Here is a 24864-nt window from a genome sequence, read left to right as displayed (position 1 = left end):
AGGAGGGGGAGGGGGAATATGTGGATTGGAGGGGGGCAAAGGAAGAGGGAGGGGATAGGAGGGAGGACAAGGGAGGGTGAGTTTGAGCATTTGCATATTTTTTGAGTTCAATGGGATTTATTTCTGTGCAATCATGTTTGAAAACGGAAATGGGCTGCCTTCAAGTCGATCCCAACTTATGGCGAACCTTTGAATAGGGTTTTCCTGGTAAATGGTATTCAGAGGTGGTTTTACCATTGCCTTTCTCTGAGGCTGAGAGGCAGTGACTGGCCCAAGGTCACCCAGGGAGCTTCATGGCTGTGTGGGGATTTGAACCCTGGTCTCCCAGGTCGTATTCCAACACTGACCCAAGGGAGGGGCAGTGAGGGTTGGAGGAGGAGGAGGGGAGGAAATTGGGTGGGTGGGCCCTGGGCAGATGGGAAGTCCCTTTCCTTTCCAAAAGGAAAACATTGTGAATGGTATCATTGCTTTTTAGCGTTTCCCCCACTTTTTTATTCTACAGCAGGCACATGTAGCCTCCCACCCAAATTTAAACGAAAGCTGTCCCTGGCCACATCCACACCAGGCTTTTATTTCACTTTGGACAGTCATGGCTCCTCTCAAAGAGTCCTGGGAAGTGTAGTTAGTGAAGGGTGCTGAGAGTTGCTAGGAGACGCCCTGTTCCCCTCACAGACCTGCAATCAGAGTGGCTGACTGTTAAACCAGTCTGGCCACTGGCTCTGTCAGTGGAATAGGAGTCTCCTCTCAGCACCCTTCACAAACTATACTTCCCAGGATTCTTTGGGGGAAGCCGTGACTGTCTCAAGTGAAATCAAAGTCTGGTGTGGATGTGGTCCCCTGATTAGGCAAGCCAAGCAACTGTGAGTCTGGCTTTTAGAACACTGACAGTTGGTTCTTACTGAGCATCAGGGCCAGTTCCAAAGGGCGGCCAGGTTGGGCACTGGCCCAAGGGCCCCGCAGCTCCAGGAGCCCCTGGGGGTCCCTGAGGGGCCCTTCGCTCCCCTTCCACGATCCCGTGGATCGCAAGATGAGCTTCTGAGCCGCCCGACATCCCCCGCGCTTCACCTACCTTTCTCTGCTGTTCGCACAGGGTTGCCATCAATAAAGATGGCGGCCGAGGTTTCCATAAGGGACTGAAGCCTCTGCCGCCATCTTGGTTGATGGCAGCAATGCACGCGCTGCATGCCATCAACCAAGATGGCAGCAAAGGCTTCAGTCCCTTACGGAAACCTTGGCCGCCATCTTTATTGATGGCAACCCTGCGCGAACAGCAGAGAAAGGTAGGTGAAGCGCTGGGGATGGCAGGGGATGGCTGGTGGTTCGGAAGCTCATCTTGCAATCTGTGGGATCGCAGAAGGGAAGCAGAGGGACCCAGGGCAGGCTAATGCCCAAGGGCCCCCGCATTCCTGGAGCCGGACCTGCTGAGCATGCCTGACATCATTCAGTTCAATGCAAAATTTATTAAATTAATTAAAAATCAGCCAGGCATTTTTTTAAACTTTTAAACTGCAGAAGATGAAGGTCAGAGTATGGGGTAAGGTCAGTAATAGGATTACAGGTACTCTGTGAACATGGCTGATTTTTAATGAATTTCAACAGGTTATGAGAACTCTCAGAGAAAAAGTCCAAAAGGGGTCTGGTTTTTAAAAAAAATCTTTTTAGACTTTGAACTGTCTATTCTCTCTGAATGTTTTGTGTATTGCCATGAAAATTTAGAGGGTTGTTAAGCAAGCGTTTCTGAGTTGAGGACTATAAGTTTTGTAAGGTTTTGTTTTGAAATGAGCTTATGGGAAGCATCAGAATGGCATGGGGTGTATTTTCAATTTAACTTTGTGGAATGTGAAAAATCCATGCTGGCTATAGTATACAGCCACTCCTGTAGCTGTAAAATTTATTTATTTATTTATATACTGCCCCCACAGCCAAAGCTCTCTGGGCAGTTTATAGTAATGTATTAGTAGTAGTATAATTATTGTAATCAACAATACAACAAACATTTAAATGAATAAAGGCTCATGCTATAAAAAAGAGCAAAACAGCCAACAGATTGGAAAGGAACATGCATACAACAGAATTGTGTTTGGATTGCTGTTTGGTACGTCTTGTCACATGTGTTGTGAAAATGGGAGAAATTCAAGCTCACTTCATGGGAGATAGAGCTATTGAAGTGAGCCATGAAGCTCACTTATGGGGACAGGGTCTAATGAAGGTGCTGTACTTCATTGCTCACCAGATACATGGACACTATTCTTGCATCATAGGGCACATTATTAGCAAAAGATTTAACAGTAGTAACAACAGAAGGTTTCTGTCAAAATCATTGTCTCTATCTACAATGGGACTTAGGTTCAGTTCCTGATAATGTCCTTGAGGTATAGTTATTGCCAGGATCATGGATTCACTGGGATACATGTTATAATTACTGCAGGTGTATTGAGTAAATCAGGTATACAGAGCTTATGTTCCTGCAGTGTTTTGTTCATGCATGTTGTTAGTGGATGGTCCTGGGGGTAATGGCTCTTGCATGAATTCAACATCCCAAGGCTTTTCAAATATCAGTCCCAGAACCTGAAGCCTGATAGTTTAAATCTTTAATTTAGTTGGCTGGAATAGCAAACATGATATCATTATGCCTTGTCAGTCATGTTCCAAACTAGCACCGCTTTTATTCCTCATTACCGTCTGGTAGTCAAAGACTAAGTAATCTCTGTCCTGCTTCTCACTTTCTAGAGGGGCTTGATAGCATTTATTGTCTTTTCCCTCTGTCTGTGTGGACTCCCTTTCATTGATCAATTGCCCTTTTAGCTGCAAATCATAATCACCGTGATGAAACAGCATAAAATATGGCCTCATGCCCTTATGTTTTGTCACCCATTCTCCAACCATCTTCAGAGGCTACCAACTGTTGAGGTGGTTCTGATGTAAGTTTTTCTATCTTAGATTGCCTAGTGTAGGATTAGATAGACTAGGGGTAGCCAATGTGGTGCCCTGCAGATATAGTTGAATTCCAGTTGCAATCAGCTCTGGATAGCATGGCCAGTAGTCAGGAATGACAGAGTTGGGAATCCAACAACATCTGGAGGGCACCACGTTGGCTACCCCTGAGATAGACCAATATTCTGTGTTTTATTTTCATTGTTCATATTGACTGCTTTCTCCCCTTTTTATAAACCTGGATTCCTGGGCTGTACCAGTTTCTTCTAACACTCAAGGGTTGTGTTCCCTCCTGCTGCTTAGGCCATTTCAGTTACATTACTAACTTTTAAGTGAATAGGAGGTAAGTAGAGATGATGGGTTGAAACTGCCTGGCAGAGACTGGAAGTTTGACTGGCAGTCAGTCTACTTCCGAGAAAACAGACTGGAAGTCATGGGGAGTCCCACTGGTCCCAACCTAGGCTTCACAGAGAAGCAGGTGGTGTTATGAAGAGAGCAACACAGCAATAGACCCATTGCCAGTGGATTGATAGGGCTAGCACTGGAATATCAGTCACTACCCGTAATAGAGTTTACAAGATAGTATAAAAAAAGAGTACCTGCAACTTTCTCTTCAACTTACTTTTACACTCATTTCTTTCTGGGTATCGTTGTCCAAAATATCCAATGGGACAGGATGGAAGACACATCCCTATATGTTTCATATTAATCCTCATCAGAAAAATAAACAGTTTAGGGTTACACGTTAAGCATCCATTGAATTCGGAACATGTTGCACATCCTCCTTGGCAATCTTGGCTTATATTGCGATGCACTAAGAAGAAAAGTCACAAAAAGGGGAATTAGCTAGATCACTGAATAATATACCTATAATCCTTAAATCTTGTACTAGAACCTCATGATTTTTTTTGCAGCTTGAAACCCCATATTTCAAGTAATTTTCTTCACTCTTATTAATATTTTTTTGCATTTTAATGCAAAAAAACTTTACAATGCTTATTAAAAGAGAGAAAGAAAAGATATCTGATTTTATATATGTTTACTTGGAAGATTAAGGCACTGTGTGCAATAGGGCTTACTTCCAAGTAACTGTGTATGGTATTGCAACCTCAAGAACATACATCACAATTCTGTACACATTATTCGTAAGTCCTACTAAGTTATTTTCCTCCCACCAAGTTAAATAGAGCTTGCTTCCAAGTAAGTACATTAGATGAATGCAGACTTAATCTTTATCCACTGTTCCATTAAAAAAAGAACTATTCCATGGAATTCTGTTTCTCAAAACCTTACTAATGAGTAGATCAATAATAGTGAATTAAAATCTCTGTAGACATTTTGCCCAATGCTACTATCAGTCTTATCCATTGCCCTCCTGTATCTCATACTGCAGGGTATGTTGCAGAGTGCTTAGTCCAAAAGGGGCAATGGTGAGGCCCAAAAGGCCAGGTCAGTGCCTTGTGTCAGTTGAGTATTTCTAGAACATGCTGAAGTTCTGTGACACACATCCAGAGGAGTTCCTTGGCAGAGGAGTAATTTTGGAAAGCAGATAGCCAAAGCAGAGCTTGGAAGATTACTTTTAAAAAGTAATAAATTACAGTTACAGTTACATGGCCCCAAAAAGTAGTAATTACTGATATGATTACAATTGCTCTGAAAGTAACTGATTACTTTACTTTTCCTCCAAAGTAATCACTACAATTACATTTCAATTACTTTTTAAAAAAAGCCTACAAGGTGCTGGCCTTGGCTGCTGCACATCTAAGTAGCCTAAAACAACATTAAAAATAAACAAACACATACAGAGGTAGTAGAATAATTATTTTTATTCATAAGATAGCAATGGTGGTCTCTCCGCTGGTAAGGGTGGTGGGGAGGGAGGCTGAGGCCACTATTCAGATCTTTGCACATCAAACCAAGTGCACATACACACCTCTCAGCCAGCCAGCATAATCTCTCTCACTTAACCACCTCCTGGACCCTGCTCTGCCACCAACTAAGGGATACTCACTCAAGCAAACATTTCCCCCTGAGATGCAAAAAAGTTAAAATACTGCAAATAGAGCACAGTAGCCAGAGAGGGTGGTGGAGGCCATTTTATGTGCCAAGTGCAAACACAGTGTTCTCTCTCTCTCTCTCTCTCTCTCTCTCTCTCTCTCACACACACACACACACACACACACACACACACACATGTTGTCATCTTTCACCTCCACAGTTCTTTATCTCCATTCTGCTGCTGCCTCCGTTATCCATGTTCTTGACCTCCGGATCCTTTTTCCCTCCACCCCATTCTTCACCACCACTATCCGTTTTTTAAAATAATTGTTTTCTCCACTCCACCCCGTCTCACTCTCCGCCTCCTCCCTCGTCGCCTCCTGCCCATCCACAGAGCATGAGGAAAAAGCAACACTGCACAGAAGCCCAGTTTGAGGCACACGATTTTCATCCACAAATCAGAGGAGCAGAAGACTTCCCCTGCTCCCCCCCAAGTAATGCCCAAAAGTAATTCTGGAAACGTTACAATTACTCCATAAAAGTAGTAAAATTACTCCTCGTTCTATCGTTCTATTACAATCAGAATGTAAAGGAATTACCCACTCGTTACTCAAAAAAATAATGAATTACAAGTAATTCGTTACTTGTAGCTAGTTACTTCCAAGCTCTGAGCCAAAGTATAGAAAAGGTAGCTTCATTTGCATTGGCAACAGAGAAATCAAGGCAACGTAATGTGAAAATTCATGTTGTGGATCGTTTTAAGGATATTTGTGTTTTGATGTAATTGTTTTGGATATAGATTTGTAATTTGTTGTGTTTTGCCTTATTTGTTTGGTGAACCTGGTTTTTACATTTTTGCTTTTGTTTTTACCTACAGTCAAAAAATGAGAATTGAATTAAGATGGGGAAATAGTCCTTGAAGCGTAGAAAGTATTTATTTATTTATTTATTAGATTTATATACCGCCCGACTAGCGATAGCTCTCTGGGCGGTGAACATAAAATAGCATAAAAATACAATAAATAACAAAATAATACTAAATAATACAATCAAAAATCCAATACAATAACATTTTAAAAAGTAAATCAATTTAACTTAAAATGCTTCAGAGAATAGGAAGGTTTTGACCTGGAGCCGAAAAGAAAGCAGAGTCGGCGCCAGGCGTACTTCCTCGGGGAGACTGTTCCATAGTTCGGGGGCCACCACTGAGAAGGCCCTAGATCTTGTCACCACCCTCCGGGCCTCCCTGTGAGTTGGAACCCGGAGGAGGGCCTTCGTAGCAGAACGTAGTATATGGGCCGGTTCATATCGGAAGAGGCGTTCCGCAAAGTATCGTGGTTCCGCACCGTATAAGGCTTTATAGGTCAATACCAACACTTTGAATCTGGCCCGGAAACATATTGGCAACCAGTGCAAGCAGGCCAGAACAGGTGTTATATGCTCGGACCGCTTGGTCCTTGTCAGCAAACTGGCCGCCGCATTTTGCACTAGCTGTAGCTTCCGAACTGTCTTCAAAGGTAGCCCTACATAAAGCGCATTACAGTAATCCAAACGTGAGGTTACCAGAGCATGTACCACTGATGTAAGGTCCAGAAAGTAGGGTTGTCAGGTGTCCAGTTTTTGCCTGGAGAGTCCAGTTTTGGGCAGTCCTCTCCAGGTCTCAGGGTGAGTCAACTTAATCTCTGGACTCTTAGCTTTCATGTTAAAAAAAATTAAGTTTCTAGGTGGCCTGGTTCAAAAGATATAAACCAAAATGTTGGCTGCCCCCTCCACAACTTCTGTTAGTACTGGCTGCTCTAATCCCTGCCCTTTCAGGTGTTTAGCCAATAAGTGAAATCAGGGTTGTGATTGACAAGATTTGTTGACATCCCCACAGGCAATATCTAGACCCTATTTCAAATTTTGAGAACAATTTCCTTTTCCTGCTTCCAGTGGCGTACCAAGGGCGGTGTGGAGGGAGCCGCCCTGGGTGCAGGCAATAAGGGGGTGCTGCTACAGCCGCCACTCACTCTGCCATGTTGCCGCCCCCTACCTGCAGTAGCTGCCAAAGTGCAGGAAAGGAGGGTCCTTTGGGCTGAACGATTGGAGCGGAGGCCTCAGCAACAGCCTCCTCAAGCAGGGCCAGATCACGGAAGAGGAAGAGGAGGGCCATACTGTGGGGAAAGAGACAGGCTGCAGGCTGAGATGTGCAAAAAACTGGGGAGGGGTGGAATTAAGTGGGTATTTGCCCACCCAAGCAGATAGCCTGTGTCTTGGCCCACTGTGTCGTGCCTCCTCTTCCTGTTTTTCTTCCCTGTTGGGGAAGCTATTGCAGAGGCTTCCGCTCTATTGTTTGGTTGGGGGGGGGGCTCCTCTCCTGCCTCCTTCTCTGTGGTGGCGGTGGCAGATTGGAAGCAAATCCACAGCAGCTGCCGATCTCATCCCTACAATCCCCTTGCACGCTGATTGGCTCCCACCATCTGTTGTGGGAAGGAGAGAGTCATGAGCAGTTGAGAGTAAGAGGTTTAAAGAGAGGCAAGGAGGGAGGACAGTCAAGCCCAGGTATTTACTTTAATTCTTTAGGCAGAGGTTCTCAAACTGTGGTCTTCACCTCCTTTGCCCTGTGGCTTAGAATTACTTTTAAAAAAAACTGTTCTGGGGGCTGGGGCTAGCTGGGAGGGTAAGAAGGGATATCACTGCAAGGCTACCAGCCAGCAGCAAACCTTTGGTGAGATGGGGGCTTGCTTTTTCAAAAAGTTATGGAGGGAAGGATGGAGCAATGGGTGGGTTCCTGCATGCTCAGAATGCTGTTCATTGCTAGCGAGGTGGAGCTGGTGGCAGGTGCTTCCTTGGCCCAGGGAGGATCTCTCAAGGGTGTGTGTGCTCAAGTAGAGGGGGGGAAGGAATGTATGCAGGTGTGCTTACTTACAGAAGGGTTCAAGTTGTGTGTGTGTGAGAGAGAGACAGAGAGCAAGGAGCTATAAGGGGGCATGGCATGACTCACGAAGGGACCCTGCACTTCTAAATTTGCCACTACACTACTGTTTGAAATTAACAACAACAACAACAATAATAATAGTGTAGTGATTAGAGTGTTGGACCTAGGAGACCAGGGTTGAATCCCCACTTGGCCATAAAGCTCACCATCCGCTGTTTCTCATCCTAACCTTCCTCACAGGGGTGTTGCAAGGATAAAATTGAGGGGGAGAACCATGTTTGTATGCCTCCTTGAGCTCGTTGGAGAAAAGGTGGGGTAGAATATAATAAATAAATAAAGTGGCCCCAGGCGTTGGACTTGGGCTGAAAAAGATTCCCCACACCTGCCTTAAAGAAAGGGAAGAGAACCTCCAGCAGTGGACTCTGCAACAAAGAATTCTCTATAGCAGGGATAGGGGCCATGTCATCCTCTAGACCAGCCTTCCCCAACTAGTGGGCCACCAGATGTTGTTGGACCACAACTCCCATCAACCTCAGCCAGCATTGCCAATGGTCAGGAAAGATGGGAATTGTGGTCCAACAACATCTGGTGGCTCACTAGTTGGGAAAGGCTGCTCTAGACGCTGTTGGACACCAACTCCCATTATTCCCAGTCAACATAGCCAATGGTCAGGAATGATGGGAGCTGTAGTCCAGGTTAACCGTTCCTGCTTTATAGTGCTGCTGCCTTCTTTTTAAACACAGGCGATGCTTTCCCCATCACTGATGTTGGAAAAAGAGCTTCATTCTTGCCTGCCGTAGAGTTTTTAGAACAGGGTTGGGCAGTATGTGGGACTTGTTATTTATTGCAGGTGGGGAATGCTTGGAGAGGGAGAGAAAGTAAGGGCTGAAGGGGGTAAAGCTGAGTGGATGGAGTGATGGAAGGAGGAGGGAGGGAAAAAGCTCTATGCAAGTGATTGGTTCAGACCTCTGGCAGAGTGATTTACCCCTCTCCTGGCAATCTGCTAACTGTAATCTGCTAACCACAGAGTTCTAAATTTATTCATCACGTTTTAATGCCATCCTTTTTCTACAAAGGATTATACAAAGTAGCATTTTAGCCTACCGGCGGAGGTAAATTAGGCTGAGAGATAGTGAGGCCCAAGGCCACTCAGCCAGATTTACAACTGACTGGGGATCGGAACATAGATCTGCCACGTGGCTGTAAACACACTAGTCGCCAGATCAAAACATTTCCATTCATCACACCTGAAGGGGGAACAGATTGATCTGCCGATCAGCTACAAAATCTCTTTGAAGCTAATTAAAAAAAAAAAAAACACGCTCAAGCTGCTCCCAGGAGGTTTAACAGTAAAAAGGGGCAGCGTTTGACTCGCATTGTGTACCCCCATTTTCAGAAAAGAGAGGTGGAGACACACTGGACCTGGCAGAACAGGGAGTGTGTTTCTGCATGTTTCTGAAATGGCTGTTTTAGAACTGCAACTCCCTTGCAAAAGCAAAAAATCTTCTACAGCCAGATCCCAACCAAGGCCAGTGGAAGTGAATCCTACTTATTTCCAAGTCAACATGTTTAGGATTACATCCTAGCAATCCAATCCCAAGCAGGTTTACTCAAAAAGTAAGTTCTGTCAGTAGCGCCTGGAGTCTTAACGGGATTCTTCTTGTTTGTATTGGTTCAGCCTCTTCCTCCATTAGGCCACCCTCTCCTCCACTTTTTTTCTCAGCCTCTCCCTCCATTAAGCCACTCTCTCCTCCACTTTTTTACCTCAGGTTCCACCCATTTATACACCCTTGCTCACCTCCTCCTCCACTTTTTATCTCAGCCTCGCCTCATCTCCCCCCATTTTGCATCTCCCCTCACTTTTCTCCCTCAGCCTCTTTTCTCTCCACACCTATTTGCCCAATTCCATTTTACCTCTGCGTCCCCTCCCCCACCTTAATTTAAAAAAACCCTCAAGCCCCACTGACTTAGCAGGCTGCGCCGTTAGCATAAGGCGGCTCTGCCTGGCTCCCTCTCAGCCTAAGAGTGACCAGTGTGGAGCCCATGGAGGGAGTGGCCAAGCTCCCTCAGTAGCCCCTTTTCCCCTCCTTCCCCTCGCTGCTTCCCTCACTCACACCAAGAAAGACGTTCGAGTGGCGGATCCTACTCATCCACCAAGGTTCTTTCTCTCCGCCATCCACCTTCTTAGTCGAGGTGACGGCAGTGGTAGATCAGATTGTTGCGACTGTGAGGGGATTATACAACGCACAGGGTTTTGTTTTTGCTTTTCTGGCTTCCCCTGCCCACCTGCCTGCCAGAGAGACAAAGACAAGTCCCCATTTCCCCCCAATGACACAGCAACTGGCACGCGAGAAGACATGGAGGCAAAAGATGTCTATAGGAAGCAGTTGGTCCCACCTCACTAGGGCCCCACACAAGGTCGTATAGAATAGAGGGGGTTAAAAAATGATCTGCTCTGGGTGTCAAATACGCTAGGTACGCCACTGCCTGCTTATCACACATGAGGAATTCAGTAAATATATAGCTTTCAGCAGCATAAAGAGTACTTTCTCTGTACAGGAATGGAACTTGCTTCTGAGTTAACATGCATAGGATTGCACTACAACAGAAGATCACAGGAGGATCTTGGTGTGCATACACAGTAAACAATTTTAATTTTAATTATAATAAAAGTGTAGCAGGTTAATTACTTGCAAAAATGGCATATACATTTTATCTTTCAAAAAAAATTTGTACAGAGGTTTTGAAAAGTATACATACTGCAGTGTTGCACTTTTCTAGTTAAGGAGTCAAAGAAGTTTAAATTTTACTGGACCGTTGACGAGGGCAGTTTATTTGTCTTCTTCATAACCTGTTTTGAAACCCTTCTCAATATGCAGCTTTTCTGGGAGTGAAGCTGCACTGCTAATTCCACGTAGCTGGGAGTGAAGTCCATGGAATTCAGTAGGACTTACTTTTGAGTACATGTGGTTAGGCTTCTGCTGAAAATCAGTGGGACTTTTGAGTGATCATAGAAAAGGATTGTGTTGTAAAACGTTCTCTCCCCCTCTGATCTATCTTTTTTTAAGCAGTTAGGCAGGGCTTACTTGCATGTCACTGCTTTTATTTGGAAGGAAACTAATACTTTTTTAAAAATAAAATGGCCAACTTGTTCTGACAATAAACTATTATATGAGGTCTATGTATTTTTACATCTCCAGTGTGTGTGTATATGGAATATTTCCAACAACTCTGTGCGGTAGGGTTGGAAACCAAGGCAGCTCACAACAAGAAATAAAGCCATTTAAAATTCAATAATCAGAAAACAAGTATGAAACAGTTGCAAAACAGCTTAATGTGGCATGATTCTGAATTTTGGATTGGGTCAGTGACATTCCTTATCGCTGAACTGCAGTTTTGTGCATGGTTCCCTGTCTGAGTAAGCCCCATTGAAGACATTTGGACTTGCTTCTGTGTAAACAAGCATAGGATTGTACTATAAATATATCTGCAGGTTGTGCAAATAATAAACATCTTTGACATTCATGCTTATATAAATATTTCTTCACACTGTATCATGATATGTATCTGATTTCACGCTATGATTGCAAATTATTATTTACAAAGGATTATTTCCTTTACATTTTAAGTGTGCCCTTCTTTCTTCGGGTGGTCATGGTCTCCCTCTGTTGTTCTCACCCTGAGGGGCAGATTAGGCTGAGAGATTGTGTGTAGCCCATGGTCACCCAGTAACCTTTATAGCTTATTTCCATTTAAACATTTAATTAAAATGATTTATATGCAGGCAAAGTTTATGAAGTAATGCAGATCCACATAATACATTTAAAGCACATCCAACTCGCATTTATAGTGCATGACTTCCCCCAAAGATTTCTGGGTAGTATAGTTTCCCCCTCACAGTTAAAGTTCCCATCACCCTTAACAACCTACAGTTCCCAGGATTCTGTGGTGGGATTCAAGCAGTGGTGTGCTGGAGCTGGCTCGTACCAGCTCGCAAGAGCCGATTTTTACATTTTGTGAGCTGGTTGTTAAACACAGCCATTATTAGAAATTAAAGGGAGGAAAATAGTGGTGGCCGATGCGCAGCTCACTGATGAGGAGCTTTTCTCCTAGCTGAAGTGACTTGGCTTCTCCCCGGGGCCGGTGACTGAGAGCATCTGATCAGTCTCTCTTCCCTCCGCTCCTCTCCCCTCATGTGTGTGGAGGAAAGCTCCTGGATGCTGCTATTGCAGCTGCTTCGCCATCACTGGCGGTGATTTATTTCCTGGCTTTTTTTCCCCCTTTGCCTCCGGCGCCAGGCCTGCAGAGGGGAATCTTCCTCGAGCTGATTGGGTGCGATGGGCGCCTGAGCAGAGATTAGGGGCACTGCGAATCGCCACTTCTACAAAGGCGGCTACCTTGGCTGCTCATTGGCACCCCACCGGCTGCCCTTTGCCCATCTTCCCGTGTGTGTGTTCTCCCTCTTTCCTCTCCTGTGACTCGGAGGGCTGCTGGTTCCCTTTTGGTGCGTGTCTCGCCCTTGGCCGTGAGGATGAAGCCCTCCACAGGGATCCCTTCGAAGTGAGCCTCCCGGCAAAAACACGGAGGGAACGAGGCTGCCTCCTCTTCACCGCAGGACCTCTAGATCCTGCCTAGCAAGCCCTGGATCGCCATGGGGCTGGAAGTGCCACCGAGCGTCCTCTGAAGCCTCCTCTCTTCAAGCTGAGGAAAGTTCGCAAGAGGCGGGAGATGCTCTTGCAGCAGCTCGGCTTAATCTGTGCGATCCTCTTCTTCGTCTGGTGCATGTCCACCCTGCTCTCTAAGCTAGGTAGATGGCCAGCCCGAGGGAATGAATTAAAAAGATGGGGGTGGGTGGCGAAAGACTGAGTTTGCGAAAACAGGACTGCCTCTTGTATATCTCCCCCCACCCCCATCCCCCAAATCTGGCCAGGATGTGTTTTCCTCAAGCGCAATAGCTGTTCCCGGACTGGCATCCGTTCATACCTGAGTGTTTCCTAGGTTGCTTACACACCATACATTTAAAGCATCCTCCAAGAATCCTGGGAACTGTAGTTTATCCCTCACAGAACTACAGTTCCCAGGATTCCTGGGGGAGATGTGGTTTAAATGTATGGTGTGTGTATAAGAAGAACCCAGAGCAACCAAACCCAAGTTCCATCTAGTCTAGTATCTTGTTTCCCCACAGCAGCGGCCAGCTGGATGCTTTTGGGAAGCCTACGGCCGGCCGGGCATGCAGGTATAGCTTTCTTTTGTTGTTGCTCCCACAGCAACGGGTATTCAGAAGCAAAACTGCTAAGAGCTGGAGGTTCTAGTTAGCATAACTAGTAGCCATTAGCAAATTTGCCTTGTTCCCCTTTTAGAGCCTTAGCCTTCTAAGCTACTGGCCGTCACTACATCTTGTGGCAATGAGTTCCACAAATGAATTACACCGTGTGTGAAGAAATACTTCCTTTTTTCTGTCCTGAAGCTGCTGCCAGTAGGAATAGTGATGTGCCAGGAAGTTCCTATTCATTTATTTATTTGTGGAGAAGGCCATTAACTATGCAACAACAAAATGTAAGGAAATGGACATTTACATAGAAAAAAGAATTAAATTTCGAAGAAGAATGCCACGAGAAACAAATAACTGAGGATGTAGGAGTTGACAATAAAAATCTGTTCACTGGGAAGCTTAATATAAATGCAAATGAAACAACTCTAATGAGTAGCTTATATAGACTTCATGATAAACTGGCACAAATAGCAGGTGATCATGAATGCTGCAACTCTATCAAGAAAGGACTTTCTCTTCAGGAGGCAGCTATATATTTGAAAGAGAACTCCAGATTCAGGGATCATAAAGTCCCTTCTGTTCAAAACGCCATGCTTCTGTATGAATCAAGAAAGCCCTGGCCAGGGAGCACATACCACCAGCTCCATCAGTGGCCTGAGAGAACTGTTGGCCCAGCCCCTCCTTCATCTTCCCTGTGGCTGTTTAAGACCTGCGTGTGCTGAGGGAAGGCAGAAGCAAGGAAGCCCATCCCAGGTAGCTTGTGCCATCAGCTGCTGAAGAGATCATCAGTTGGCCTGAGAAGTCTCTGTTGCTCTATATTTTATTCTACTTACTTGTTTTAGTATCTTAAAATTGTAAACTGCCTTGGGTGCCATGGCAAAAAGGCAGTATATAAGTGTAGGTGAATGAATGAATGAATGACAGTAGGGGCCCACTCAGAGCCGCCCCTAGGCACTGGGAAGCGGGGCAGTTGCCCGGGCCCTGCATTTTGGGGGGCCCTGCGCTTGGCGATCTGCCTATATAGAGAAGCTGGGCTGCGGCAGGTTTCTCTCTCTCTCTCTCTCTCTCTCTCTCTCTCTCTCTCTCTCTCTCTCTCGTGCAGCGGCCGTCTCGCCAGCCGCTTCCTGAGCTGAATCCCCTGCTCTTCAGCTGCGTGCCTGAGTGGCTAGCCTGTGCTGCCGCCTGCTCATCAGCTGTGCAGCGGGTTAACAGCGCTTCCCGGCTTATTCTGGGTGGGAGGTTTGAATCTCCCGCTCTTCTGCTGCTTGCCTGAGTGGCTTGCCTGTGCTGCTCCTCGCTCATCAGCTGTGCAGCGGGTTTTAGGTGGGAGGTTTGAATCCCCTGCTCTTCATTTGAGGGCTGGATCGCCAGCCTGCGGCTGTGTGTGTGCACTCTTCTTAAATGGAGGTGGCTAGATGGAAACTTGAGGGGTAACACTCAAGAGCATCACTGCTTTGGGCCCCTTTTTGTGGTGTGCGCTGCTTCCTTCGGCCTGAATAAGTACTCCTTCCATTTCTTCCAACTGTGTGTTGCTTTCCAAAAAGAGCTCAAGTATAGGGGTGACTATGCAGAAAAGTTTGGAGGGTGAGTGTCTTGGGCTGATTACTTTTCCCAAGCCGAGACAATACCTGGAATGAGTTCTGTGTTTACGCTGACACCTCATTGAGTGGAGAAGACATATGCAGCTGAAATGCGCTTACCAAAAAAATGTTTCTGGCTAGATAACTTATGTTGCTGGTGGTAGATATTATGTAAAGTCAGAGGCTATAACTGGAGGCTTCCTTGGGAATGAGGACTGTGCAATCCTGTGTCTTTTACTTAGAAGTGAACTTCAATGAGCTCAGTAGTGCCTGCCCCCAAGTAAGCAACATATAGGATTGCAGCCCAAGTTCTGTAAAAGGAGTTCTTGCAATGCTAGTGTTTTCTGTCCACTCAGTAAGAAGCAGTCTTATTTAAACCAGTATGGATTTCTTCTTTAGTCCTTTCTACATGGAGGAAATAGAAATTTAAATAAACTAAAATGTAAGTACCACTCCACTGCAACTCCTTTTTTCTTAATTCATTTTTTTGTTTACATTGTGATAATTTCATTTTAATTTTGTAGATCTATCTATAATTTATTATTATTATTTTAGATATTTATAATGAATGCAAGTCGAGATCGATATAAAAACAGAAAATATGGAAGTGGTGCTCATAAGAGAAAAAAGGCTGAGAAGAAAAAAGAAAATCTTCAAAGAGATGAGCTGCTTAAATTTTTAAAGACTGCAAAAAATGAGGGTGATCAGAATTCTGTGGAGTCACTTACAGTTTATGAACAGGACATGTTAAATTCCACTGAAAACGAAATGTATTCTCGTAATATATCGACTTCGACTGAATCACATGAATATGGGGGATCCCCAACTATGCTTTTGCCCCGGGCCCCGCACATGCTAAGGGAGGGCCTGGCCCCACTCATACGGCAGGTTAGGTTCCAGACTCCTGGTGAACAGCGAAAACCACCGAAAAGTGGATCAGCTGTAGTGCAGGGGTCTGGAACCTAACCCGCTGATCATGCCAGAGGAGGAGAATATCAGCTGTAATGCGCTCCAGCTGATCTTCCCCTCTTCCTGCGTGATCAGCTGGAGCGGGGGTCTGGTTGCGCAGCTGAATGCTAGCTACTCTGGGACAGGAAAGCAGAAAGACACCCCTGCATATAAAAATCCAGCGTTGCAGGGAGAGTGCTGAGTAGTCCGTAAAATAAAAGGGTTTTGTGTTGTGCTATTTGTAAATTGTGTGCTACACATCCTTTATATCAGTAAAATTTATAATAAACTTATGTACATATATATATGCATACATTTTTTTTCTGGAGAGCCTGTTGTTAAACATTTACCAGCACACCACTGGATTCAAGTGCTTCAAATATATGTTGAATGTGCTCTAAGTGCATGGTGTGGATCTGCCCTAGAATGCTGTGCATTCATTATTGAATTGAAAAGAACAATTTTAAAAGCTACTTTTTTAAACAGGGCTGTAACTCAGTGGTAGGGTACATGTTTTGCATGCAACGGTCCAAAATTCAGTCTCTGGAAGGGACTATTATCTGGAATCCTGGAGAGTCAATGCTAGTCCATGTCGTCAGTACTGTGCTAGATGGTATCAAATGGCCTGACTCAGTATAAAAGAGGAAAGAGACCAAGGGCCACAGTGACTCTGAAATTTATTTATGTATTTTATTTACAACATTTATATACTGCTTTATTCGATCATTAGGAACATAGACAGTGGGGTATGTGATGGGCGTGTAGACCGCAAGGTGTTTTGCCTGCCTGGTGCGAAGGTTGCGGATATCGCCCGTCGTTTAGATAGTTTGGTAGACAGTGCTGGGAAGGAGTCAGTGGTCATGGTGCACGTTGGCACCAACGACATGGGGAAATGCAGCCGTGAGGTCCTGGAAGCAAAATTTAGGTTGCTAGGTAGGATGCTGAAAGCCAGGACCTCCAAGGTGGCTTTCTCTGAAATGCTACCGGTTCCACGTGCAGGACCAGCCAGACAGGCCCAGCTTCGCAGTCTCAATGCGTGGATGAGACGATGGTGTCGGGTGGAAGGGTTTGGATTTGTTAGGCACTGGGGAACATTTTGGGACAAGCCGGGCCTGTACAAAAGGGACGGGCTCCACTTGAACCAGAATGGAACCAGACTGCTGGCACTTAAAATTAAAAAGGTAGCAGAGCAGCTTTTAAACTGACTGAGGGGGGAAACCCGACAGGAGCTGAGAAAGGTCCGGTTCGGAATAAACCTCCCCCCTGGGATAAAAACCAAAGAAATGATGAAATTTTAAAAGGGGTAGGCCTAGAAGTAGGCATTGTGAGAGCAGGGGCACAGGATATAAATTCAGAAGAGCAAAATTACCACAGGCCTAACCACAAGTGCCAAAGACACTTGAAGAGAGACACTGCTTACAAGTGCCTGTACGCTAATGCTAGGAGCCTCCGAATCAAGATGGGAGAACTGGAGTGCTTGGTCCTAGAGGAGAGCATTGATATAGCGAGCATAACGGAGACCTGGTGGAATGGAGAAAACCAGTGGGATACGGTTATCCCTGGATATAAACTATATCGGAAGGACAGGGAAGGACGTACTGGTGGCGGAGTCGCTCTATACGTGAAAGAAGGCATTGAATCCAGCAAGCTCGAAACCCCAAAAGAGGCAGACTCCTCCACAGAATCGTTGTGGGTGGTGATACCATGCCCCAGGAGGGACTTAATACTGGGAACGATCTATCGTCCCCCTGATCAAAATGCTCAGGGAGACCTTGAGATGAGATATGAAATTGAGGAAGCATCCAAACTAGGAAATGTGGTAGTAATGGGTGACTTCAACTACCCGGACATAGACTGGCCGCATATGTGTTCCAGTCATGACAAAGAAGCAAAGTTTCTAGATATTCTAAATGACTATTCCCTAGACCAGTTGGTCATGGAACCGACCAGAGGGACGGCAACCCTGGACTTAATCCTCAGTGGGGACCGGGACCTGGTGCGAGATGTAAGTGTTGTTGAACCGATTGGGAGCAGTGACCACAGTGCTATTAAATTAAACATACATGTAACTGGCCAATTGCCAAGAAAATCCAACACGGTCACATTTGACTTCAAAAGAGGAAACTTCACAAAAATGAGGGGATTGGTAAAAAGAAAGCTGAAAAACAAAGTCCAGAGGGTCACATCACTCGAAAATGCTTGGAAGTTGTTTAAAAACACTATATTAGAAGCTCAACTGGAGTGCATACCGCAGATCAGAAAAGGTACCGCCAGGGCCAAGAAGATGCCAGCATGGTTAACGAGCAAAGTCAAGGAAGCTCTTAGAGGCAAAAAGTCTTCCTTCAGAAAATGGAAGTCTTGTCCGAATGAAGAAAATAAAAAAGAACACAAACTCTGGCAAAAGAAATGCAAGAAGACAATAAGGGATGCTAAAAAAGAATTTGAGGAGCACATTGCTAAGAACATAAAAACCAACAACAAAAAATTCTATAAATACATTCAAAGCAGGAGACCATCTAGGGAGACAATTGGACCCTTGGATGATAAGGGAGTCAAAGGTGTACTAAAGAACGATAAGGAGATTGCAGAGAAGCTAAATGAATTCTTTGCATCTGTCTTCACAGTGGAAGATATAGGGCAGATCCCTGAACCTGAACTAACATTTGCAGGAAGGGATTCTGAGGAACTGAGACAAATAGTGGTAACGAGAGAGGAAGTTCTAGGCTTAATGGACAATATAAAAACTGACAAATCACCGGGCCCAGATGGCATCCACCCGAGAGTTCTCAAAGAACTCAAATGTGAAATTGCTGATCTGCTAATTAAAATATGTAACTTGTCCCTTGGGTCCTCCTCCGTGCCTGAGGACTGGAAAGTGGCAAATGTAACGCCAATCTTCAAAAAGGGATCCAGAGGGGATCCCGGAAATTACAGACCAGTTAGCTTAACTTCTGTCCCTGGAAAACCGGTAGAAAGTATGATTAAAGCTAGATTAACTAAGCATATAGAAGAACAAGCCTTGCTGAAGCAGAGCCAGCATGGCTTCTGCAAGGGAAAGTCCTGTCTCAGTAACCTATTAGAATTCTTTGAGAGTGTCAACAAGCATATAGATAGAGGTGATCCAGTGGACATAGTGTACTTAGACTTTCAAAAAGCATTTGACAAGGTACCTCACCAAAGGCTTCTGAGGAAGCTTAGCAGTCATGGAATAAGAGGAGAGGTCCTCTTGTGGATAAGGAATTGGTTAAGAAGCAGAAAGCAGAGAGTAGGAATAAACGGACAGTTCTCCCAATGGAGGGCTGTAGAAAGTGGAGTCCCTCAAGGATCGGTATTGGGACCTGTACTTTTCAACTTGTTCATTAATGACCTAGAATTAGGAATGAGCAGTGAAGTGGCCAAGTTTGCTGACGACACTAAATTGTTCAGGGTTGTTAAAACAAAAAGGGATTGCGAAGAGCTCCAAAAAGACCTCTCCAAACTGAGTGAATGGGCGGAAAAATGGCAAATGCAATTCAATATAAACAAGTGTAAAATTATGCATATTGGAGCAAAAAATCTGAATTTCACATATACGCTCATGGGGTCTGAACTGGCGGTGACCAACCAGGAGAGAGACCTCGGGGTTGTAGTGGACAGCACGATGAAAATGTCGACCCAGTGTGCAGCAGCTGTGAAAAAGGCAAATTCCATGCTAGGGATAATTAGGAAAGGTATTGAAAATAAAACAGCCGATATCATAATGCCGTTGTATAAATCTATGGTGCGGCCGCATTTGGAATACTGTGTACAGTTCTGGTCGCCTCATCTCAAAAAGGATATTATAGAGTTGGAAAAGGTTCAGAAGAGGGCAACCAGAATGATCAAGGGGATGGAGCGACTCCCTTACGAGGAAAGGTTGCAGCATTTGGGGCTTTTTAGTTTAGAGAAAAGGCGGGTCAGAGGAGACATGATAGAAGTGTATAAAATTATGCATGGCATTGAGAAAGTGGATAGAGAAAAGTTCTTCTCCCTCTCTCATAATACTAGAACTCGTGGACATTCAAAGAAGCTGAATGTTGGAAGATTCAGGACAGACAAAAGGAAGTACTTCTTTACTCAGCGCATAGTTAAACTATGGAATTTGCTCCCACAAGATGCAGTAATGGCCACCAGCTTGGATGGCTTTAAAAGAAGATTAGACAAATTCATGGAGGACAGGGCTATCAATGGCTACTAGCCATGATGGCTGTGCTGTGCCACCCTAGTCAGAGGCAGCATGCTTCTGAAAACCAGTTGCCAGAAGCCTCAGGAGGGGAGAGTGTTCTTGCACTCGGGTCCTACTTGCGGGCTTCCCCCAGGCACCTGGTTGGCCACTGTGAGAACAGGATGCTGGACTAGATGGGCCACTGGCCTGATCCAGCAGGCTCTTCTTATGTTCTTATGTTCTTAAAAAAAAGGCGGTTTATAGAAGGAATTAAAACAATAAAATTATTGGCAAAAAGAGTTAAAGACAGGTATTTAAAGACATTCAAAATAATAAAACCAACAATGAGTTAAAACAGATAAAAAAACAATAGTTTCTACATGCCTGGGTAGGCTTGCCTGAACAAAAATGTTTTTAGGAGGTGCCAAAATGAGTACGATGAAGCGACTACTTAATATAAATAGGCAGGGAGTTCCAAAGCGTAGGTACTGCCACACTAAAGGACTGATTTCTTACAAGAGCATAACAGGTGTTATGTGGAACCCATAACATGGAAAGCACACGTTGAACTTCGCCTGGTAGCAAATTGGCAACCAGTGCAGATTTCAGAGCAGAGTACCTTCTGAGACACTATTACCAGCGCCTTCCTCTTTGGCACCTAAGTCTAAAAAGCGCCTTCCTCACCACTGCAGCTCTGGGCACCAGAGCCATTCCTCAGTCATTTCCTCTGTGAGTCACCATAAACTTCTCCCTAAGCACACTCAAGACTCATTTTCTGAAGATGAGCCAGTGACAAATTTGTCTGGGGCCATGTTGGGCAGTGAAGGGGAAATTTTCTCAGAGGAGGATTGTCGTCATTCTAGCTCCTACCAATTCGCAGCACAAGAGCCAGCTGTGGCCCCTGCCCTGCCATTCCAACTAACGCCAGAGGCGCTTACCCAAGTCAAGGAAGCACTCATTGGAGTACTGTCCACAGAGATATTGGCTCCTGCTTCCTCACGGTCCAGATCTGCTCTCTCAAGGCCTGTCTCTAAAGGGCATACATCTATGCATCCTCAGAGTAGGCTGCCCAGAGAGTTCGTGGGACATTCCTCAGAGAGTGATGGTTCTTCCTCTTCTGAACCTTTTGCAGCCTCCAGGGGGCATACCACTTTTAGACCACATGCAGATCCTTTAGATCCATTCATAGACCCAGATTATGAAGATGATGAATGGAGCGCAGGTTTGGAGCTGGAAGACACCCCATCTTCAGCATCCTCTGCTTCTCATAGACTGTTCTCAGCCGACCATTTTTTACCCCTCCTCTGCAAATCCTTGGCGGCTTTGGATATTAAGCCTGCAGGGCAAGACCCGTCTCCAGCCTCTTCCAGAGCAGCTTCAGTGTTGAAAACTCCTAAACCTAAGCTGGTGTCTGTTCCTGTGCCAGACATGTTTAAGTCAATAGCCCAGGCTGAGTGGCAAGCTCCCCTTCAGAAATGGAGCCCTCCTGCCTTGGCAGACCATTTCTACTCCCTCGAACCAGTCTTCATGGACATGCTGAAAGTCCCTGGGGTGAACGGTCCCATTTCTTCTCTAGTTTCTCGTTCTCTGTTGCCAAGAGAATCTGAAGCCCAGTTTAAGGATATATCTGAGCGCCGCCTTGACTTCAGTCTTCGCAAAACCCACGAGGGGACAGCCTTGGCAGTCAGAGCTTCTTGTGTGGCATCTATCTTTTCACGGGCCTCATTAGTTTGGCTAAATGATCTCCTGGAGCCGACAGCTCAAGACATCACTCATGACCCTATTAGACTGCGCAAGACTCTTCTGAAGCTTCATAGGGCCGCCACCTTAGTGACGGATGCCACACTAGACGCAGTCCAGTATTCTGCAAGGGCGATCGCTACACAGGTTGTGGCTCGACGCACATTATGGTTACGCCACTGGGACGCTGACCAAGAGGTCAGAATCAATTTGTCGACAGCGCTGTTTGCAGGTCTAAAATTATTTGGTGAACAGGCCCTTCAGGAGGTTCTCGTGGACCCTAAAGAGAAACACCATTCTTCATCTTCTTCAAATTGGGGCAATAGAGCAGGTCCCCATCGCAGAGTGGTGCTCAGGAGTCTACTCTGTTTTCTTCGTCGTGCCAAAATGTAACAAAACCACCTGAGGGCAATCATAGACTTGAAGTTCTTAAACCAGTTTGTCCGACATCGGAAGTTCAGAATGGAGTCCCTCTTGTCTATTTGGGAAACAAAACGATTATCTAGCCTCCATACATCTCCAAGAGGCTTATTTACACGTACTCATCACCCACGACACAAACGATACCTCCGCTTTGCCTCGACCGGCAGCACTACCAGTACCATGCCATGCCATTCGGTCTCTCTTCAGCCCCCCGGGTGTTCACGAAGATCATGGTTACCCTGGTGGCTTTTCTCCGCTTCCAGGGAGTTCACATCTTTCCGTACTTGGACAACTTGTTGATCCGCACAGAAACTCTTGTTCAGGCAGAAGTAGCGGTTCACCTTGCTCTAGAAACCTTGTGATCCCACGGCTTCCTCATAAACTATGCCAAAAGTCATCTCTTTTCGATGGTGGATGACTTCTTCAAACCTCAGGATGGGTATGTCCTTCCAGGATCCACCATGGGTCATCATCACATCTGATGCCAGCCTGTCCGGGTGGGGTGCGCACTGTCGCTCCCTCTGCATCCAGGGGCAATGGTCTTCAATGGAGTCCCAACACAGCATCAATTGGTTGGAGCTCCGGGCGGCTCGATTCACCATTCAGTACTTCACTACCAGACTCAATCTTCATCACATCCTCCTTCGTACCGACAACATCTGTATGAAGGCTCATATCAACAAGCAAGGGGGAATGTGCTCACACGGGAAGCCGCTCTTCTCTTCTCTTGGGCCGAGTCACACCTGGGGTCCATGTACGAAGAACATCTCAGCGAAGATGCCAACATGGAGGCAGACTGGCTCAGTCGTCGACAACTTCGACAGGGGGAGTGGAGACTCAATCCAAGAGCATTTGCTCAGTTATGACGTCAATTTGGCAACATGGTGGTGGATCTCTTCGCTTCTCCCGACAATCATCACCTGCCTCGGTTCTTCACTCGGCATTCGTCTCCTCAGGCTGAGGCTGTGGATGCACTGACATCCACCTGGCCTCGGGGTCTCCTCTACGCTTTCCCCCCAACTCCGTTGTTAGCCCGCACTCTCCAGAAGCTGAGGAAGGAACACACGGAAATTGTTTTGATTGCGCCCTTCTGGCCACGCCACCCGTGGTTCTTGGAGATTGTGTGTCTCTCAACTGAACCACCTCTAAGTCTTCTGCCCTATCGGAATCTCCTATCACAGGGTCCATTCAAACACCTGGACCTGACCTGGCTGCGTCTGACCGCCTGGAGGTTGAGCACAGCTATTTAGGGAATGCAGGTTTATCGCAGGAAGTCATAGCCACCATTTTGGCATCACGCCATCCATCCACAATCAGAATTTATGGTTCCACATGGCACGTCTTTGCCAGTTGGTGTGCAGCCAGGAACATATCCCCGCTCCACGCATCAGTCTCAGAGATCCTGGCGTTCCTTCAAGAAAGATTCAATAGGGGCCTTACAGCTAACACCTTGCAACGACAGGTCTCCGCCCTGTCATCGGTGTTATCCCTCTGTCCTTCTGGGGTTACTGGTTGCAATCCTTTCATACGGCGTTTTCTCAAGGGCACTGCCACCCTTTGCCCACTTGTGATTCATCGCTATCCCTCATGGAGTCTCCAAACAGTTCTCGCGGTGCTCCAGAAACCACCTTTCAAACCTCTCAACAACATTACCCTTCTCCTACTGTCGTTCAAAGTGCTTTTCCTTGTGGCCATCATCTCCGCCAGATGCATCTCAGAGCTTAATGCGCTATCCGTGGCAAAACAACTTTGTGTTTTTCGTAAAGACTGCATTGTCTTGAGACTGGAACCATCTTTCATACCTAAGGTGAACTCGCTTTTTCATTGAAAACAAGAGATCTCTCTTCCTTCATTTTATCCGAATCCTACAGGGCCGCGGGAGGAATCCTGGCACTGTTTAGATGTCCGCAGGGCATTGAAGGTGTATCTCAACCGAACTAAAGACTTCCAACTGTCCGATTCCATGTTTGTATCTTTTCACCCAGCCTGTTTGGGGAAGAGGGTTTCAACTTCAACCATTTCGTGTTGGTTACGAGCGTGTGTTAAGCTGTCATATGAGGTTCAAAATTTGCTGCTTCCTAACAAGATAATGGCACATTCTACTTGCTCAGCTTCCACTTCGGCGGCTTTCTCAGTTAATGTTCCTCTAGAAGAGACTTGCCACGCGGCCACCTGGTTGTCTGCTAATACTTTTGCAGGACCTACAAGATGGTTTCTCAGGCTTCAGCCGAGGCTACCTTTGGACGAAAAGTCCTGCAGCACGCTCTTAAACCTTGAGCCACATCACCCTCCCTAATTTTTACATGGGGACTGCTTTGGTATATCCCACTTGATGGACTATCATCCAGGGAGAAGAGGACTTTGGTCCTTACCTGAAATAAATTTCTCCTGGATGATAGTCCATCAAGGCCCACCTCTTTGTGGCTCTCCGTGCCTTACTTTTCTAAGTTCTTCTTTTTGGTCCAGTGTGAACCTACCGGTCAATCTAAAAAAAAATTTTTTTTTACAATGAGTAGACACCAGCACATGCATGTTTTTTTCTGCTTCATTGTTTAATCTACTTATTACTAGTAACAATTTTTCTACATATCAAGTTAGTTATGACAACTTGTTGCCTTTGTTTTTTCGCCATATGTTTGTAACAACTTGGTGTTCAATGTCTAATTTTCTCTGTTGTTTATGGTTCTTCTTCAATAATACTTTTAACTTTGAAGTCTTCTTTTGTAGTGTCTGTTTTTTCTATTTCAAGGGAGTAGGTCGTCATCAGTTACACTTCAATTTTAGCTGGCAACCTGATGTTTTCGTCTCGTCATGAAAAGACTATAGAGGTCACTTGCTAACCGACCTACTCCCAGCAATTCTGCTGTAA

At 45.5% G+C, this 24864-nt stretch overlaps 1 protein-coding gene across 2 annotated transcripts in view; it reads right to left on the bottom strand.

Moving 5' to 3' along the window:
* Positions 1-24864, bottom strand: part of RSPO3 (R-spondin 3) — a 107750-nt gene that overhangs the window by 43618 nt on the left and 39268 nt on the right. For both annotated transcript variants that reach the window (XM_061623792.1, XM_061623793.1), the window contains exon 2: positions 3557-3748. In XM_061623792.1, the coding sequence (XP_061479776.1) occupies positions 3557-3748 (192 nt within the window). The remainder of the gene's footprint in view (positions 1-3556; positions 3749-24864) is intronic.

This window comes from Rhineura floridana, chromosome 4 (assembly GCF_030035675.1).
Source record: "Rhineura floridana isolate rRhiFlo1 chromosome 4, rRhiFlo1.hap2, whole genome shotgun sequence".
In the NCBI taxonomy this organism is placed as follows: domain Eukaryota; kingdom Metazoa; phylum Chordata; class Lepidosauria; order Squamata; family Rhineuridae; genus Rhineura; species Rhineura floridana.
The sequence above is the reverse complement of the archived record's forward strand: the minus strand, read 5'-3'. Positions and strand labels throughout refer to the sequence as shown.